General features: G+C 49.8%; 2 protein-coding genes and 5 non-coding genes across 7 annotated transcripts; all 7 read right to left on the bottom strand.

Moving 5' to 3' along the window:
- Window positions 1–1,892: 1,892 nt before the first annotated feature.
- Window positions 1,893–4,246, bottom strand: RPS11 (ribosomal protein S11). Its single transcript, XM_033844247.2, has 5 exons — window positions 4,091–4,246; window positions 3,272–3,403; window positions 3,000–3,075; window positions 2,542–2,671; window positions 1,893–2,069 (listed from the first exon to the last, which is right to left on the bottom strand). The coding sequence occupies exons 1-5, from the start codon at window positions 4,103–4,105 to the stop codon at window positions 1,946–1,948; spliced, it is 477 nt and encodes a 158-aa protein (XP_033700138.1). The 5' UTR covers window positions 4,106–4,246; the 3' UTR covers window positions 1,893–1,945.
- LOC117309346 (small nucleolar RNA SNORD35) lies at window positions 2,783–2,872 on the bottom strand. Its single transcript, XR_004523631.1, has one exon. It is a non-coding gene; the product is annotated as a small nucleolar RNA SNORD35 (small nucleolar RNA).
- A 6,922-nt stretch (window positions 4,247–11,168) lies between the features above and the next one.
- On the bottom strand, window positions 11,169–14,936 carry RPL13A (ribosomal protein L13a). The gene is made up of 8 exons (XM_033845206.2): window positions 14,853–14,936; window positions 13,196–13,268; window positions 12,761–12,826; window positions 12,451–12,552; window positions 12,162–12,247; window positions 11,923–11,982; window positions 11,476–11,598; window positions 11,169–11,284 (listed from the first exon to the last, which is right to left on the bottom strand). The coding sequence occupies exons 1-8, from the start codon at window positions 14,865–14,867 to the stop codon at window positions 11,198–11,200; spliced, it is 612 nt and encodes a 203-aa protein (XP_033701097.1). The 5' UTR covers window positions 14,868–14,936; the 3' UTR covers window positions 11,169–11,197.
- Window positions 11,761–11,847, bottom strand: LOC117309344 (small nucleolar RNA SNORD35). Its single transcript, XR_004523630.1, has one exon. It is a non-coding gene; the product is annotated as a small nucleolar RNA SNORD35 (small nucleolar RNA).
- LOC117309341 (small nucleolar RNA SNORD34) lies at window positions 12,052–12,122 on the bottom strand. The gene has a single exon (XR_004523627.1). It is a non-coding gene; the product is annotated as a small nucleolar RNA SNORD34 (small nucleolar RNA).
- LOC117309339 (small nucleolar RNA Z195/SNORD33/SNORD32 family) lies at window positions 12,327–12,411 on the bottom strand. Its single transcript, XR_004523625.1, has one exon. It is a non-coding gene; the product is annotated as a small nucleolar RNA Z195/SNORD33/SNORD32 family (small nucleolar RNA).
- Window positions 13,069–13,152, bottom strand: LOC117309340 (small nucleolar RNA Z195/SNORD33/SNORD32 family). The gene has a single exon (XR_004523626.1). It is a non-coding gene; the product is annotated as a small nucleolar RNA Z195/SNORD33/SNORD32 family (small nucleolar RNA).
- Window positions 14,937–14,946: the final 10 nt, after the last annotated feature.

Here is a 14,946-nt window from a genome sequence, read left to right as displayed (position 1 = left end):
ACCCACCAGGAAGCCTGTCGGGTGTCCCCACCAGGCACATGTTCACCGACACTAGGTAGCCTGATGATGGGGTGCCGAGGAGACGCCCAGGAACCCGCCGCGTGGGAGGAAGCAGGGGAGCTGGGCTGTTGTTTTTGTAAACACGGCGGCCCCACCCCAAACGGAAACACCTGTGGGTGTGGGCTCCTGGAGTGGCCTCAGATCCCCCGCTGGGTCTCTGTTCCCTCTCCGCAGCTCTGTCCCCCCGCCCCTGGGTCCCAGTCCCCCTCCTCAGGGTCTCTATCCCTCCAGCACTGGGTGGGGCAGGCGTGCAGGCTGAACCTCAGGGCGGTGCCCCCCTCTGACCCGTCCCTGCCCCTTCCTGCCCTCTTTGACGCGGCCCCCGCTTCCTCTGGCAGGAACCCCCGCCCTCGCCGGGCCTGGGTAAAAAGGAGCCCCCGGGCCGGTCCAGAGGCCAAATCCTGGGAGGCAGCAGCGGCGGCTCCTCTCTCCTCACGGCCCTGTCTCCCAACCCTTGTACCAGTGTGTGCCTCAGTCCCTGGTACAGGCATGGGGGTCAGGGACCTGGGGACCCAGCAGCGCCAGGCCCCCAGGGGTGAAGGCAGCGGGGCGACTCCGGCACTTCCCTTCTGCCTATGCCTCCATCTCTGCCCAGCTGTGGCTCTGGTGAGGGTCTCTGCTTCAGATCCCCAAGTCCCTGGGTCCCTCTCTGTGGTGTTTCTCATTCTGTCCGCACCTGCCACCCACCCCACGCGTGCCTCTTTGTCATGTTCTCCAGGCCCATCTCTGCCTCTGGAATCTGAGTCTGTCCCTGGGCTGTGGTTTCTGTCCCCGTTTGGTGTTCAGCTGAGGGCTCTGTCCCAAATCTCTCTCCTGATCTCTGTATCTGACACTCAAGTTCCCTCTTCCTTTCCCCATTTTTCTCTGCTTCTAACAGAAAGCCTTCCTGCCATTACCAGCTGTTAAGCTCTCTCCATCTCCCAGGTTTTTTCCCTGACAGTCAAGGTCACCATGTCCTGCCCTGTCAGAAATCCCTTCCCCTTCATTTGCCTGGCTCTGTCCCCTTTCTCCCCATCTCCAATTTCTCTCCTCACCCAAGGCCACCCCACTTGGTCTGTCCCAGATCAGTCCCACCTCCACGGACTTCCTATCCATTTCTGAGCAGCCTGCAGCCCCGCACTGCTGGCTGGCCTTACTAAGCGACTTATCTTAAAGGCTGATTTCCTTACTTGCATTCTTAGGCAAAGAAAATGTCCATAATCTGACACGTGGAGCTCAGCTACTCCTTGGGGGACCCCAGGCAGAGAACTTGCCCCCTTAGATGAGTTTGCTTATCTGCAAACAGGCATGGTGTCCACCTAGGAGGGGACTGTGGAGCATGCAGGAGGGCGGGTGCCTTGCTTCCCTGCCCCACTCCTTCCCTGTCAGGGTACAGTCCCAGGTTGAAGTCAAGACCCTCATAGTTCCGAACCGCGCAGCTGTGTACTCCTCAAGCACACCCAACACATGCTGACCCCCAGCAAAGCCCAGAGGGCCACTACTTCTTCCTTACCGTCCCCTCGGAGGCCAGAAAGGGCCCAGAGTCTAGAGAACCCAGGAACCTCCACCCTCACTCACTTCCTCCCCAGAGACTTGCAGGGGGAGCTCAACACCAAGTAGAAGGCATTAGGTACTCCGACACCAAAAGCTGACGAGGACCAAAAGACCAGAGAGGGGCAGCATCTTGCTACAGGTTGTCTTCACCCAGAGACGAGAGGGCAGGAAGCAGGATTTGGTCCCCATCCTTATGCCCCCAGAGAATGAAAAACAGCCCCATCTTTCACATCAACCCCACTTAATTCCCAGGGACACGCCCTCCCTCTGATAAGGGCATGGATACAGAACCTGGCCCGTGACTGGGAAAATAACTTTTATTTTGTTTGGGGCAGTGGGCAGGGGTCTGGTCTCAGAACTTCTGGAACTGCTTCTTGGTGCCGGCAGCCTTGGTGACCTTGAGCACGTTGAAGCGCACCGTCTTGCTCAGGGGCCGGCACTCGCCCACTGTGACAATGTCACCAATCTGGACGTCCCTGTGGGGGTGAGCAGCACCATGTCAGAGGGACTCTGCCCCAAGCAGGCCCTAAAAGTGCCTGACTGTCTCCAGGTGGAGACCTGTCACCTTTGGCTCCTCCAAACCCCAACCAAGCTGCTATTTCCAGTTCCATCTGCACTGCACACCGCCCTGTCGTTATTCATTGAGCAATAACTATGAAAGGCGCCAAGCTCAATGCCATGCAGAGAATGCTCCTACCCTTCCAGGACAGAAGGCCTCCAACTAGCACCTCCATTTTGCAGAGAACGGGAGGCTCCCAAAGATGGTGATACAGGGTCCCCTCACTAACCGCCCCCGCCCCCAACAGCTGACTACCTTCACACGGCAGCCAGGGCGTCCTGTTAACGGCCAAAGCACATCCCAAGCCACCCAGATTCTTGTGCAGCCCACCTCCTCCTCTCTGCCTGGGAGGGCAGCTCAGCGGGGCTACCTGGGGCCACCGTGCTCACCTGAAGCAGGGGGAAAGGTGCACAGACATGTTCTTGTGGCGCTTCTCGAAGCGGTTGTACTTCCGGATGTAGTGCAGGTAGTCTCGGCGGATGACAATGGTCCTCTGCATCTTCATTTTGGTCACCACACCTGGGGGGAAGGGGCAGATCCCAGGTCAGGCCCCATACGGAAGGGAGCCATGGGCAGCCCAGGGCATGCTGGGAATCGGGGGCCGCTGAGCAGGGTTCCCAAGAAGCCCTGCTCCTGGCATCAGCTGTGCCAACTGCTTTCTCAGCAGTGCCTGCGGTGGGCATCTGAAGACCATCGTGAAAATAACAGACATCATCTGCCAGTGCCCGCCATAACCAGGAGTCTGCCAACCCCTTCCTCACCCAGGACCCCGGGGTCTCAGCGTCCCCAGCCCCTCCTCCCTCAGACCCGGGAATCTGAACCCAAGCCCCCAGAGGTCCTCACTTACCAGACAGGATTCGCCCTCGGATGGAGACATTACCAGTAAAAGGGCATTTCTTGTCAATGTAGGTGCCCTCGATGGCCTGAAGGGATAAGGAGGATTAGCGAGCCCTAAATGGTAGTTCCTGAAAAGAACAGGGGTGTGGCCTCCCTGTAGACACAAAACTACGTTTCCCAGCAGCCCCAGCAACAGCCACTCAGATGCGGATAGGGCAACTCAGTTTGGGCACACGTGCAGGGAAACAGGGATCTTCTTCTTTCTTCTGAGGGTCCCCGTACCTCCTTCGGTGTCTTGAAGCCCAAACCAATGTTCTTGTAGTATCGCGGGAGCTTCTCCTTGCCAGTTTCTCCAAGCAGAACCCTCTTCTTATTTTGAAAGATGGTCGGCTGCTTTTGGTACGCACGCTCAGTCTACAGGGATGAGGTGGAAGCTGGTAAGCTTGCAGCAGGCAGCAACCTGGTCTGGAAAGCTTCACAAACCCCCCAGATCTCATCCTCTGTAGTATTTAACTCCCCAAACGCTGCACTCACCCAAATTTACCCCTAACCCAGACTCAACTCTAAACCCGGGGTTACGTCGGTATTTACGGTCTAAAACACCTTCCACCGCCTGCAGAATTCACCCCTTAAAACCCAAAGATACAGAACCATCCCTCTAACACCCTGGACACCCTTCAGCAAGAATTATTCTCCAAGACACAAAGATACCCACCCAGGAGTCACTCCTTATTAATTACATGTGGCTCCAAAATTAAATACCGAAACGATGGGCTCCCTGGAGTAGCCCTTAGGACTCAGTTCTCACAGGATTAACCCTACAGCCTAAGGCCTCCAGAAAAACACTCTGTAAACCTTGGGTTTTAAAAAAGATAACTCCTAAAAAGCTTGAGGCTTAATTACATCCTAAATGCGGAGTTCCTAAGATTTAGGAGGCGCCAATCGAGATTAACGCCAAGACACGCGCCCTCTGCCCGAATTTCCCTGGGAAATCGAGGACGCCCAGAATTAACCCCCAAACTGGGGCGCGGACTCCCGCTCTCCAGGACACGCCCCTGAAGCCCGGGCCCCGCTAGGTCTGCGTCAGCCCCGAGCCCGAACCTGAATGTCCGCCATCTTCCCGGCCGCCTGAAAAAAAGAAAGCCGCGAGGGCGTCCCGGTTTCCTTATCGATTGCACAAAAGCTAGAGAGGAAGTGACGAAAAAGGGGCAGGGTAACCCGATTTGAGGCGGAGCCTTGGCGAGACTCTGATTGACGGACTGCCCTACCCAAGCACGCGATTCGGAGACCGCACGGACGCTGCCATGACGTTCATGGCAGAGGGGCGGGAAGCGACAGACACTGTCTCGCGAGACTCTTTGGCCATCTTTGCGCGCCGTCGCGGTAGGTCACGGTGGGAAAGAGTGGCCAGCCTTGTTATCGCGAGAGTTGGCGGGAGGCGGCCTTGTTTCTGCGGGGAGTGGGACCACGTGGGGTTTGGGGACAGTGTGGCTGTGTCCGCTCAGGGTTTAAACGGGCTGTGGCGGCGGCCATCTTTTTGCAGGGCCGGAGACCGGAAAGTCTTAGGAACATGCATGCTCTGCGGCGCCGCCATCTTTGTGAGGAGCGGGCACTACCCACGAGTTTTGTGCAGTTTAGTGAACGTTGTTTTCCTCTATGGGCCATTTCATCCCCAGACAATGGTTTCGGGAAAAAATTAAATTAAAAAAATAAAAAGGTCTTCTGCTGATTGTAACAGCGCTGTCTAATAGTAGTTTCCGCTGTGATGAAATGTTCTGTGTCTGCGCTGTCCAGCACAGTAGTCACTGGCACTGGAAGTGGGGTGCGTGCGACTGAGGACCTGAATTTTTAACTTTTTTTTCTTTTTAGGTAAGAAGTGGATTTATTTAGAGAGAAACATATTCCACAGACAGAGTGTGGGCCATCCCAGAAGGTGAGAAAGGCCCTAACTTTAATTTTATTCGATTTGAATATAAATAGCTACATGGGGCTGGTATCTGCTGCGTTTGTCAGTGCACGTCTATAACTGAATACTAATTTATTGTTTTTTAAATTCTTGTCAAGCAAAATCTAACAGAGCAGTTGCCATGTGCCTGGCATTGTGCTAACAATCTAAGGATGGTTCGGTTACTATTCCCATTTTGCAGATGGGGAAACTGAGGCATTAGTTGCTCCAGGTTTCGCAGAAAATGAGAGGCAGAGGTGGGAATTGAACCTGGGCAGTCTGGCTCCAGCGTTCTTAGTCACTAACCTTTAAAGAAGGAAGCTTTGAGTCCTTTTTACAGTCACTTCACACTTAATGAGCACCTATTTGGTACCCGGTCCCCTTCTGGGCAGTGGTGGCAAGAACCCGGTGTCTCAAACCAACCCTGACAGCTGTCCACACTCTAACTGACTTGCACCTTGTTGGGAGATTTCAAACTCCAGACCTTGGCACGGATAGGTGTCTTATGCCTCTTTCCTTAGTTAAGTCTTGGTCTAAAATTTCCCAGCGCTCTTAACTCCACAGAGTGTGGTTCTCTCTAAATAAATCCACTTCTTACCTATCACAATAAATAAATAAATAATAAAACCTTTGGGGAATGTACAGAATATTCAGTGATTTCGTGTTAGGACAAGTGTGCAACCATCTGAAAAAAAAATAAAGTTGGATCTCTACCACCTACTGTATGCCAAAGTAAATTTCTGATGTGTAAGGATAAAATTTAGGTGAGTTTGGGGAATGAAACCATAAATGTACTAGAAGAAGACATGAGTTTTGTTTTTTTCACTTATGAGTCTAGTAAAGACTTCTTTTTTTTTTGGCCACACCATGCAGCTCGTGTCATCTTAGTTCCCATGGCAGTGGAAGCCCAGAGTCCTAACCACTGGACAACCAGGGAATTCCCTAGTAAAGACTTTTTTAAGCATTGCATTTAGAACATAAAATGTGTGCTCCCAACAAACTTCTACACAGGTCACAAAATATTATTCTTTTGATTTTTCTCCAATTTAAAAAAAAATTGAAGTATAGTTGATTTACAATGTTGTGTTAGCTTCAGGTGTACAGCAAAGTGATTCAGTTATACATATAAATGTATATATATTCTTTTTCAGATTCTTTTCCATTATGTTATTACAAGATATTGAGTATAGTTGCCTGTGCTATACTGTAGGACCTAGTCATTTACCTATTTTATGTAGTGTGCATATGTTAATTCCAAACTCCCCCTGCCCCCTCCCCTTTCATGCTTTCTTATTTATCCTTTGTTTCCTCTTCCTCACTAAAATGAGGGCAGGAATTTTCGTTGCCTTTGTTCTCCAGGGCTTCTAGTGATTGTGACATAGTAGGTGCTCAGTTTGTCCTTGTTAAATAACTGACCAAATGAATGGAGAATTAGATAAACCAAAATGTCCACTTATAGGCAGATGGGTAAATCCTGGCATAGCTTGATCGTGGACCACTCTGCAAGCACGTAATAAACATGAGGTAAGTCAACCAATCCGGAAATGAAAACGCTGCCAAACACGTTTCACTTTTTAATCTTTAAATTTGCGATGACTTCTGAATAGGGATTTCATGCACATGGTACAAAATTCTAGAAGTACAAAGTAAATTGTGAAAGATGAATCTTTCCCTCACTGTTCTCCCCGGACACGTGCACCCAGTTTCCCTCTGCAGAAGCAATCGCTGTCACCCTGTTATCATCTGCCAATGTGTCTTCCAAAATATTCTACCCTCTGTTGAATTTGTATGTGGACAAAGCAAAGTGCAGAACAAGAGGCATGGCATGACCCATTTATTCAAATGTTTATGGACAATCTATAGGACGACTGCAATTTTTTACATATATATTTCTTTTTCATATTCTTTTCCATTATGGTTTATCACAGGATATTGAATACAGTTCCCTGTACTATACAGTAGGTCCTTGTTGTTTAATGCATTTTTTAAAGCTTATTACATGATACAGTGTGGCTTATCTTTTTAGGTATTATAGACTACATTGTCCAGTAACAGCCATTAGTTACATGTGGTTATTTAAATTGAATAACATTTAAAATTCAATTTTTCACTCATTCTATTCATACTGCAAATGCTCAGTAATCACATGTGGCTAGTGGCTTGCATATTGAACAGCGAAGATTTAGAATATTTTTTATCAACATAAAAAATGCCCTCATAGGGCTTCCTGGTGGCGCAGTGGTTGAGTCTGCCTGCCGATGCAGGGGACACGGGTTCGTGCCCCGGTCTGGGAAGATCCCACATGCCGCGGAGCGGCTGGGCCCGTGGGCCATGGCCACTGAGACTGCGCGTCCAGAGCCTGTGCTCCACGGCGGGAGACGCCACAACAGTGAGAGGCCCGCGTACCGCAAAAAAAAAAAAAAAAAAAAAAAAAAATGCCCTTCTAGACAGCGAAGGCTGGTTGCATATATATGTATATGTAATATATATGATGTCTTTTAAGTTGTAATAACTTCAGAAATATAAATGCTACAAACTTACAAAAAATCATTTGAAGTTTATTTAAATTTCTTTTACACTTAATAGCTTTGTGAATTTTGAACATTTTTTAAAATTTATTTTATGGAAGTATAGTTGATTTACAATGTTGTTAATTTCTGCTGTACAGCAAAGTGATTCGGTTATACATATATATACATTTTCATTCTTTTCCATTATGGTTTATCACAGGATATTGAATATAGTTCCCTGTGCTACACAGTAGGACCTTGCTTTCCCAGCCTATTTATGTAATAGTTGGCATCTGCTAATCCCAAACTCCCAATCTATCCCTCCCCCCCAGCCCCGCATAGCAACCACGTTTGTTCTCTATATCTGTGAGTCTGTTTCTGTTTCATAAGTTCATCTGTGTCATATTTTAGATTCCACATATAGGTGATGAATGATACATTTTTAATTATCATTGTTTCAGTCCCTCTGGGGTGGCATTGAGGGACTTTTCATTTTAGAACCTGCTATGTCTTCCCCCCAGTGACCTTGTAGTAGCTTTATAATTTATTTTTTGAAGAAAAAGTAAGTTCTGGAGTTTTTGAATGACTTAGAAAGGATTTATGATATTTAGTTTAAAAAAAAAAAAAAAAGCAGGACCCGGAGTTGCTGTCTACAATGTGTGCTAAACTATGTACAAAAGTTACCTATAAAAGTCTGCATAAAAGTTTGTAACTTAGAAAAAAGCCTGGAAGGAAATGCATGATATTGCCCTGGTGGTTTACATCTCCAGGTGGTGAGATTAGGTATGATTTCCTGTCTGGTGTCTTAAATGCTCAGTATTTTGCAAATTGCTCAGAGCAGCTGGTGAGATTTTGATAAGGGAAGAATAAAGAAAAGAAATACTAAAAAAAAAAAAAAAAAAAAAGAAATACTGCTTCACTCTGAAGGGGTGAGGGCGAACTGGAGATGTTTAGGTCATTAGCTTCCTAGACATTTTTGATCACAACCCACAGTAGGAAATGCATTTTGCATTGTGACCAAACACACACACCTCTCTCACCCTCCTCTGCCTTTCTCTCTGCCTCTTTTCTAATTTTTCAGTCTTTTACCTCTCTCCTTTCCTTTCTGTAATACTGATTTTTTTCCTTTTCATTTATATTGTTTCATTATCATCACTATTACTTAAATTATTTATTTATTTATTTGGCTTGGCCAGGTCTTAGTTGTGACATGCAGGATCCTTATCTTTTTAGTTGCGGCATGCGCAATCTAGTTCCCTGACCAGGGATCGAACCCAGCCCCCTGCATTGGGAGCGTGGAGTCTTAACCGCTGGACCACCAGGGAAGCCCCTCAATTTCATTATCATTTTAAGGCTACTTACAACCCACCACATCGATTTTTTTAACTGCAGTGTGAACAGCTTTGGTGCCCAATAATAAACTTCAGCTAACTCTAGTTACCACTTGAGGGCGTATTTCCCTGTCTCTGCCAGATTTCAGACATTTACTAGCATTTCACAACAGAAATCCAAAAGCTAGGAGACCTGGAGACCCTCGCCCTCCCCAGTGAGCACAGAAATGTCTATTAAAACAAGACGTTATCCCTGCACCCCACCCACAGACCAGGAGATGAGGCTGACCTGGGACTGGCACGTCACGTTCTGTTGGAGGGTGCTTTGGTTGTGGGCAGTTGGGCAAGATGGAACTGGAGCTTTGGAAACGTTCATTCTGTTGGCCCAGAGGTTCTGATTCCCTGTACTTGTTCCGCAGGAATGATTAAGGTTATGCCTGGAGATTTCATTTGCATTCTGAGGAATGAGGAGCATCTTCTCATGTATTTATTGGCATTTGTGTATCTTCTTTGGTGAAACGTGTTTTCATGTTTTGGCCGGTTTTATTTGATTATCTCTTTGTTACTGAGTTTTAAAGAGTTTTTCTACATATTTGGCATTCAAGTCCTGCAAGAGATGATATGCAAATAACTTCTCCCAGTCTGACCTGTCTTCATCTCTTTAATGGTGGGTGTCTTTAGAAGTGGCAAGTTTTACATTTTTAAGCCAAATATAAGGGATTGTGGTTTCCAGGGGATTATATTGTGCTTTTACATGCAGTCCTGTTAAACTTAAGACTTAAACTCTGGTTTTCAGTTGCTTCTGTAGGCAGCTCTGCTGGTGAGCAGGAGCCCCAGGAGGGGTAGGGCACCCACTTGCAAAATGATTTTCTTAGAGAAAATTTAAGCCACTGTGGTATATTAGACATTTTGGAGATTAAGCAAGAGAGAACGGCACAGTGCGCCAAGTTATGATCTGCCCCGTGAACCAACTAGCAAGTATTGCCTACCAGTCCCAAGGGCAGCACAAATCTAGCTTTCTTCCCAGTACAGATGTGCGTACCTTCGTCACACCAGACCCCTGAGTGTCATCCTGGCTGACACTGCTGACTGCATATAACTCTCATCAGTAAGATGGGGATGGGGGCCCACCTGGGTCAAGTATTGAGAGGTGACCAAGGGTGACTGTTCAGGGCTGGGTACCCTAATGTTTACCCTTTCAGGGACTCACCCTGGCAGATCTAACCAGCCTAGTTTTAATCTTACAAAGCACCAAGAGCTTTCAAATCCCACTTTCTCTAATGCCTAACCACCATTTACAAAGTGTTTTTCTTGTCCATTTCTTCACATTAAGCGTGGCCTGGCGTGGCAGACTGGAAGAGACCACATGCCCCACAGTGAGGAACCAGTTTTAGAGAATGGTGGCAATTCCATACTTTGCAGCTGAATTAGGGAAGACAACTTTATGCAAACTGGGCAACACCAGGCTCTACAGGTCGTAAATACCAATCTCATAGGCACCTCAAATTCCTTGGCATGTCAGTCTCTACAAGGGCCAACTCCTCCACGAAAGGCAGTTTCTAATCCATCATCTGCAGAAAGAGCACAGCCAGTTTTATTCTTCAAAGCCTCCCATCCGCCGAGGGCCTTGCTCCCCTGGGCCTGCCTCTATGGCAGACACACACTGCAAAGACGCCAAACTTCTTTAAAAATAATTTATTAGTTTTGGATCACAAAATATAGGGAAGACACAAGGGCAATGCCTGTGACCCCTTGGGCCGTACTTCCCTTCCATAACACCTTTTAGAAGTTTTTTTTTTTTTTTTTTTGGCGGTACACGGGCCTCTCACTGTTGTGGCCTCTCCTGTTGTGGAGCACAGGCTCCAGACGTGCAGGCTCAGCGGCCATGGCTCACGGGCCCAGCCCGGGGCACGAACCCGTGTCCCCTGCATCGGCAGGCGGACTCTCAACCTCTGCGCCACCAGGGAAGCCCCATAAACACCTTTTAGAACCCCAGACTCGTGCTGCCCAAGCATTCTCTCACATCCTAACAGCTGCAGAGTATAGTACCTGACCATGTGGGAAGCTTAAACAGACTCCCTGTAAGCGATGTGAGTGGCCCTTCCAATTAGGTCTTCCAACTCACTTTTGCCAGTATTGCAACAGCACTGGTTGTTCGAACTGTCCATGTCCTAAAACTCTCATGAATGAATAGGTCACAGGCAAATTCTGCCTGCACAGCCCTTACAACTGTCTACGCTTTTAAAAAGGCCTTTCTTAAACAGCAGTGGCTAAGGCGCCTTTGCTATACCCAGTCTTCTAAGCCCCAGGCTGCCTGTGGCACCTGGATGGCAGCCCCTGGGGTCCCCCACATCCTAGGGTGGCGATGGAGGAAGGGCAGGCCAGGCCAAGCATGAAGAAGAAACAGTCAATTTTATTGGGCTCAGACTAAGAATCCATGGGTCTTGAGGACCTCTGTGAATCGGTCGATTTTCTTCTCTATGTTCTTTTCGGCCTGCTTCCGTAGCCTCTGTGGGGTCAAGGTGACAGGTGGTGGTTAGTGGCTGCTCCCTAGGACTGCCCTTATCCCAGGGGGCCACCCACACTGGGCCTTAGGCAGAGCCTTCTGAGGGCACAACTAAGACCCAAGTTAAGAGTAATCAGCTCCCAGACCCTGCCCCAGAAAACGTGGTGCCCCTCCAGCCACAGCCCCACCCTCACCATGAGCTGCTTCTTTTTCCGGTAGTGGATCTTGGCCTTCTCCTTTCTCTTCTCCTCCAGTGTAGCCGTTACTGCCTGGTACTTCCAGCCAACCTCATGAGCCAGGCGCCCTAGGTAGGCAAACTGGGGGGGGAGAGGGAGAAACGAAGCTGTAAGAAGACGAGGCCAGGGTGACTAGGGGAAGGGAGCTGACATCCGGTCCTAGAAGATCCCAGTCTAGCCATACAACTTTTCAGCAAGCCCATGCTCAAGAGACACGGCTACCCCTGGCAGGGCTCTCTGCTCCTCCTGGCATCAGCTGAGCCATTGGCATTATCGGCACTGCCCACAGTGGCATCCGCAGACCATCGTGAGAAAAAACCATCATCTGCCAGTCTTAGGGCCCTAGGTGCACCCCCCAGGAAGCCTGGGACCCCAAGGCATCACTCAGCAGACCCCGGAACTCACCTTCCGTGTAGGCTTCAGACGCACAACCTTAAGGGCGGCAGGAACCACCATCCGCTTTTTCTGTTAGAGAAGAAGAGGGACTTAGAGACCTGGAGTGAGGGACAGACAGGGAAGAAGGCTGGCTGGGGCTGGCGTCTCAGCCAGTGCTGTTTTCACGAGGATCAAACAATGTAGGTAACTGCAGAACATCACAGACGCCAGACACAAAGATGCTGCTGAGGGAGATGGGTCTTGCTCACCTTGTCATAGGGTGGCGGGATCCCATCAAACACCTTGAGGCGGTCCAGAGCGGCCTGACCTCGCTTGGTCTTGTGGGGCAGCATGCCTGTGGGCAGAGGACAACAGACCTGCTCAGCGGGGCATGCGAGGACCCCGCTGCCCCACCTGGGCGGGCGGGCAGGCAGGCGGCCTCAGATGGTAGTGCATGTGGAGTCATCTCATGGTTGGGAAACTCGAACAAGAGTGGGAAAAGTCTTCATCACCGGCCACCCGCCCCATCAGCCCCTGTGGTCCTCAGGCCCAGCTCACCTCGCACTGTCCGCCAGAAGATGCGGCTGGGGGCTCGGAAGTGGTAGGGGCCACGGGAGGGGTTGGTGTTCATCCGCTTGCGGAGGAATGCCAGGTACTTCACTGGCAAGAGGGGAGAGTGTGTGAGGCCTCAAGAGTCCTCAGGCAGATGGTAACTCCTTCCAACGCAGCACACAACCTTTCTTCCGAGGGCGTGTTCGGGAACTCAGACTAGGACCTCCCCCCACTGGTGGGACTGCTTAGGAGCCCGTGAAGTGTGAGCCCCACAGAGGTCCACCCTCTCCAGCCCTCCTCCCAGGCCCTCACTCACACTTGTTTCTATAGAAATTGCCAGAAATGTTGATGCCCTCACAGCGCACAACCACCACCTTTCGACCTAGAGGGAATGGAAAATGATACAATCAAGGAGGTCAAAGGTTAGGAAGCAGGCCCAATTACTGCTAAGGACCCAGAAAGGAGGCTCCTTCCGTCTCAAACCGACCACAATGAACAAGGAAGGCACGGAGTCTCCTGCCCCGTGTCACAGACCAGCAATCGGCGGAGCTGGACTCGTGCTTAAGTTCAATTTGTTAGTCTGACAGAGCCCAGAGCCCCCAACCTAGGAGGGGAGGAGCCTGGCAGGTCTCAGAGCGGTGCATGGGGTTGATCTCACGGTCGTCAGACTCAAACGAAAGATGGTGATTTTTGCTCATCACTGACCTCGAGGCTCATGTCTGGGGAAGCTGTGGGCAGGGGGCAGACTTACCCAGAAGCACCTGCTTAGCCACGATGGCCGCCAGACGGCCCAGGAGATGGCCTCGGCCATCGAGAACCAGGACCTGTTGGAGATAGGTTGAGAGGGCTCAGAGGCACCCACAGCTTTGACTCCCCACCTCAAACAATCATTCCTCCCTACTTGATCATTTCACCTACCTCCCAGGTTGCCTGCTAACCAAGTAAGAGACACAGGAACTAGGAACTAAGCCTCACTATACAGAGAAGGCCAAGAGAGCAAATGACTCAGGATTTCAGTGAGTGGGGTAAGATACCCAAGGACTCCCCTCACATCTCAGCTGCTTGAAGGGCAAGAATCTTTATGCCCAGATTATGCCTGACAGTCAGCAAATGAGCTACCATCTGAATCCAGACTAGCAATACTGATCCTCCAGGCAGAAGAACCTGTGATCTGGATACAAACCTTAGAATCTCGACAGAATCTGATTCTGTCCTGGTCTCAAAGATGTTTTTCTAGCATGAAGGTTCAGAGCAGATGAAACTAGGAAGGGTAGTCAAAAGCCCTGGCTGGCTCTGGTACTGACTAGATTTGCATCCTCCCGCGAACTGCTCAAACGCCAATCCTCAACTTCTTGTCAAAAGTGAAAGTCCCAACTCTTTACCAAGGGCTTCCTATACATGTTGTGATTGTTGGAAGCCGGTGTAAAAGGCTACAGAATCTAAAACCAGACTTCCTGACAATGTGACTTTGGTCAAAACCCTCCAAATCTCCAATATCTGCCTCAGGAACACTAAATGAGCTGAATTACACAGAATACAAGGCAAACTATACCAGGAGCCGTAAATGCAGGGACACAGGTTCGGAGAACTCTACCACTTGCCTGGCCCCAAACGTGGTTTTCCTTCCGGAACCATAGACCCATCACAGGTACACCCCTTCCAGGGCCATCCCCTCCTTTATATCTAATTGGTTACCAAAGAAGACTGGGCCAAGTCAGAGTTAAGTTTCTGCTGCCGTCCTTGAGGACCTCCAGATCGTTAAGGACAAAGGATATCCCACTGCTGTAAACATTTCGTTACAATCCTGTTTCCAGCACCAGCAGACCTTTAAAGAGTTCCTCGACCCCCAGGAGAAAGGAAAAGAGCAACTCGCGCCTGCATGCCCTGTAGGCAGGAGCTCTCTCGACCCGCTGCAAAGATTTCGCGCTAAAATACCCACAGCTGCAGGAGACCCCTAATACGCACTCCCACGAGGCCGAAACAACCCGCGCTTTGGGCAGGGCGAAAGTACCCTCCATTTTGACCAATCCTCGGCTTCTCTTCGTCCCCTGGCCGCGCAGCTGCCTTCCGCGTGCTTCCCCACCGCTGAGGACACACGGGCCCAATTCGGCCAAGACCCGGCCAAGATCAAGGTAAATCAGGCCTAGTTTTAAAATAACTTTTCTTGTGCTGGAAGCCCCGATCACTGCCCCCTGGGGGAAAAATGATGCCGCATTCTAGCCAGCCCAGAGCGTAAAAACCGCTTTATATTCCCGTTTTGGGTTCCTCTTACCCCGAAAGCTTTCTGTTTTGCTCAGTTATCGATCTTAAGTTCCACAGTACACTTACGAGAGAAAAGAGGTCCAACCCCGGTCCGGTCTCGACCCCACCCCGGCCCCACACCGCCCCGGCCCGCGCAGAGCCTGTACCTGCCCCTCCGCCATCTTCGGCAGCCGCCTGGGAAAGAAGGAACCTTAACCGCAGGGTTTCTTATCCCTTGAAACAGGGGCGGAGGAAGTGACG

Source organism: Tursiops truncatus, chromosome 19 (assembly GCF_011762595.2).
Source record: "Tursiops truncatus isolate mTurTru1 chromosome 19, mTurTru1.mat.Y, whole genome shotgun sequence".
Lineage (NCBI taxonomy): Eukaryota > Metazoa > Chordata > Mammalia > Artiodactyla > Delphinidae > Tursiops > Tursiops truncatus.
This window is presented reverse-complemented; position numbering and strand designations above follow the sequence as displayed.

Excerpts from the sequence above, each read along its gene's own strand:
- RPL13A (XM_033845206.2), bottom strand. Across the intron at positions 11,983-12,161 it reads TCCCGCCACCCTATGACAAG|AAAAAGCGGATGGTGGTTCC; the intron begins GTGAGCAAGACC and ends CTTCTCTAACAG. Across the intron at positions 11,599-11,922 it reads GTCTGAAGCCTACACGGAAG|TTTGCCTACCTAGGGCGCCT; the intron begins GTGAGTTCCGGG and ends CTCCCCCCCCAG.
- RPS11 (XM_033844247.2), bottom strand. Across the intron at positions 3,076-3,271 it reads GCTTCAAGACACCGAAGGAG|GCCATCGAGGGCACCTACAT; the intron begins GTACGGGGACCC and ends TTATCCCTTCAG. Across the intron at positions 2,070-2,541 it reads CACCTTTCCCCCTGCTTCAG|GGACGTCCAGATTGGTGACA; the intron begins GTGAGCACGGTG and ends TCACCCCCACAG.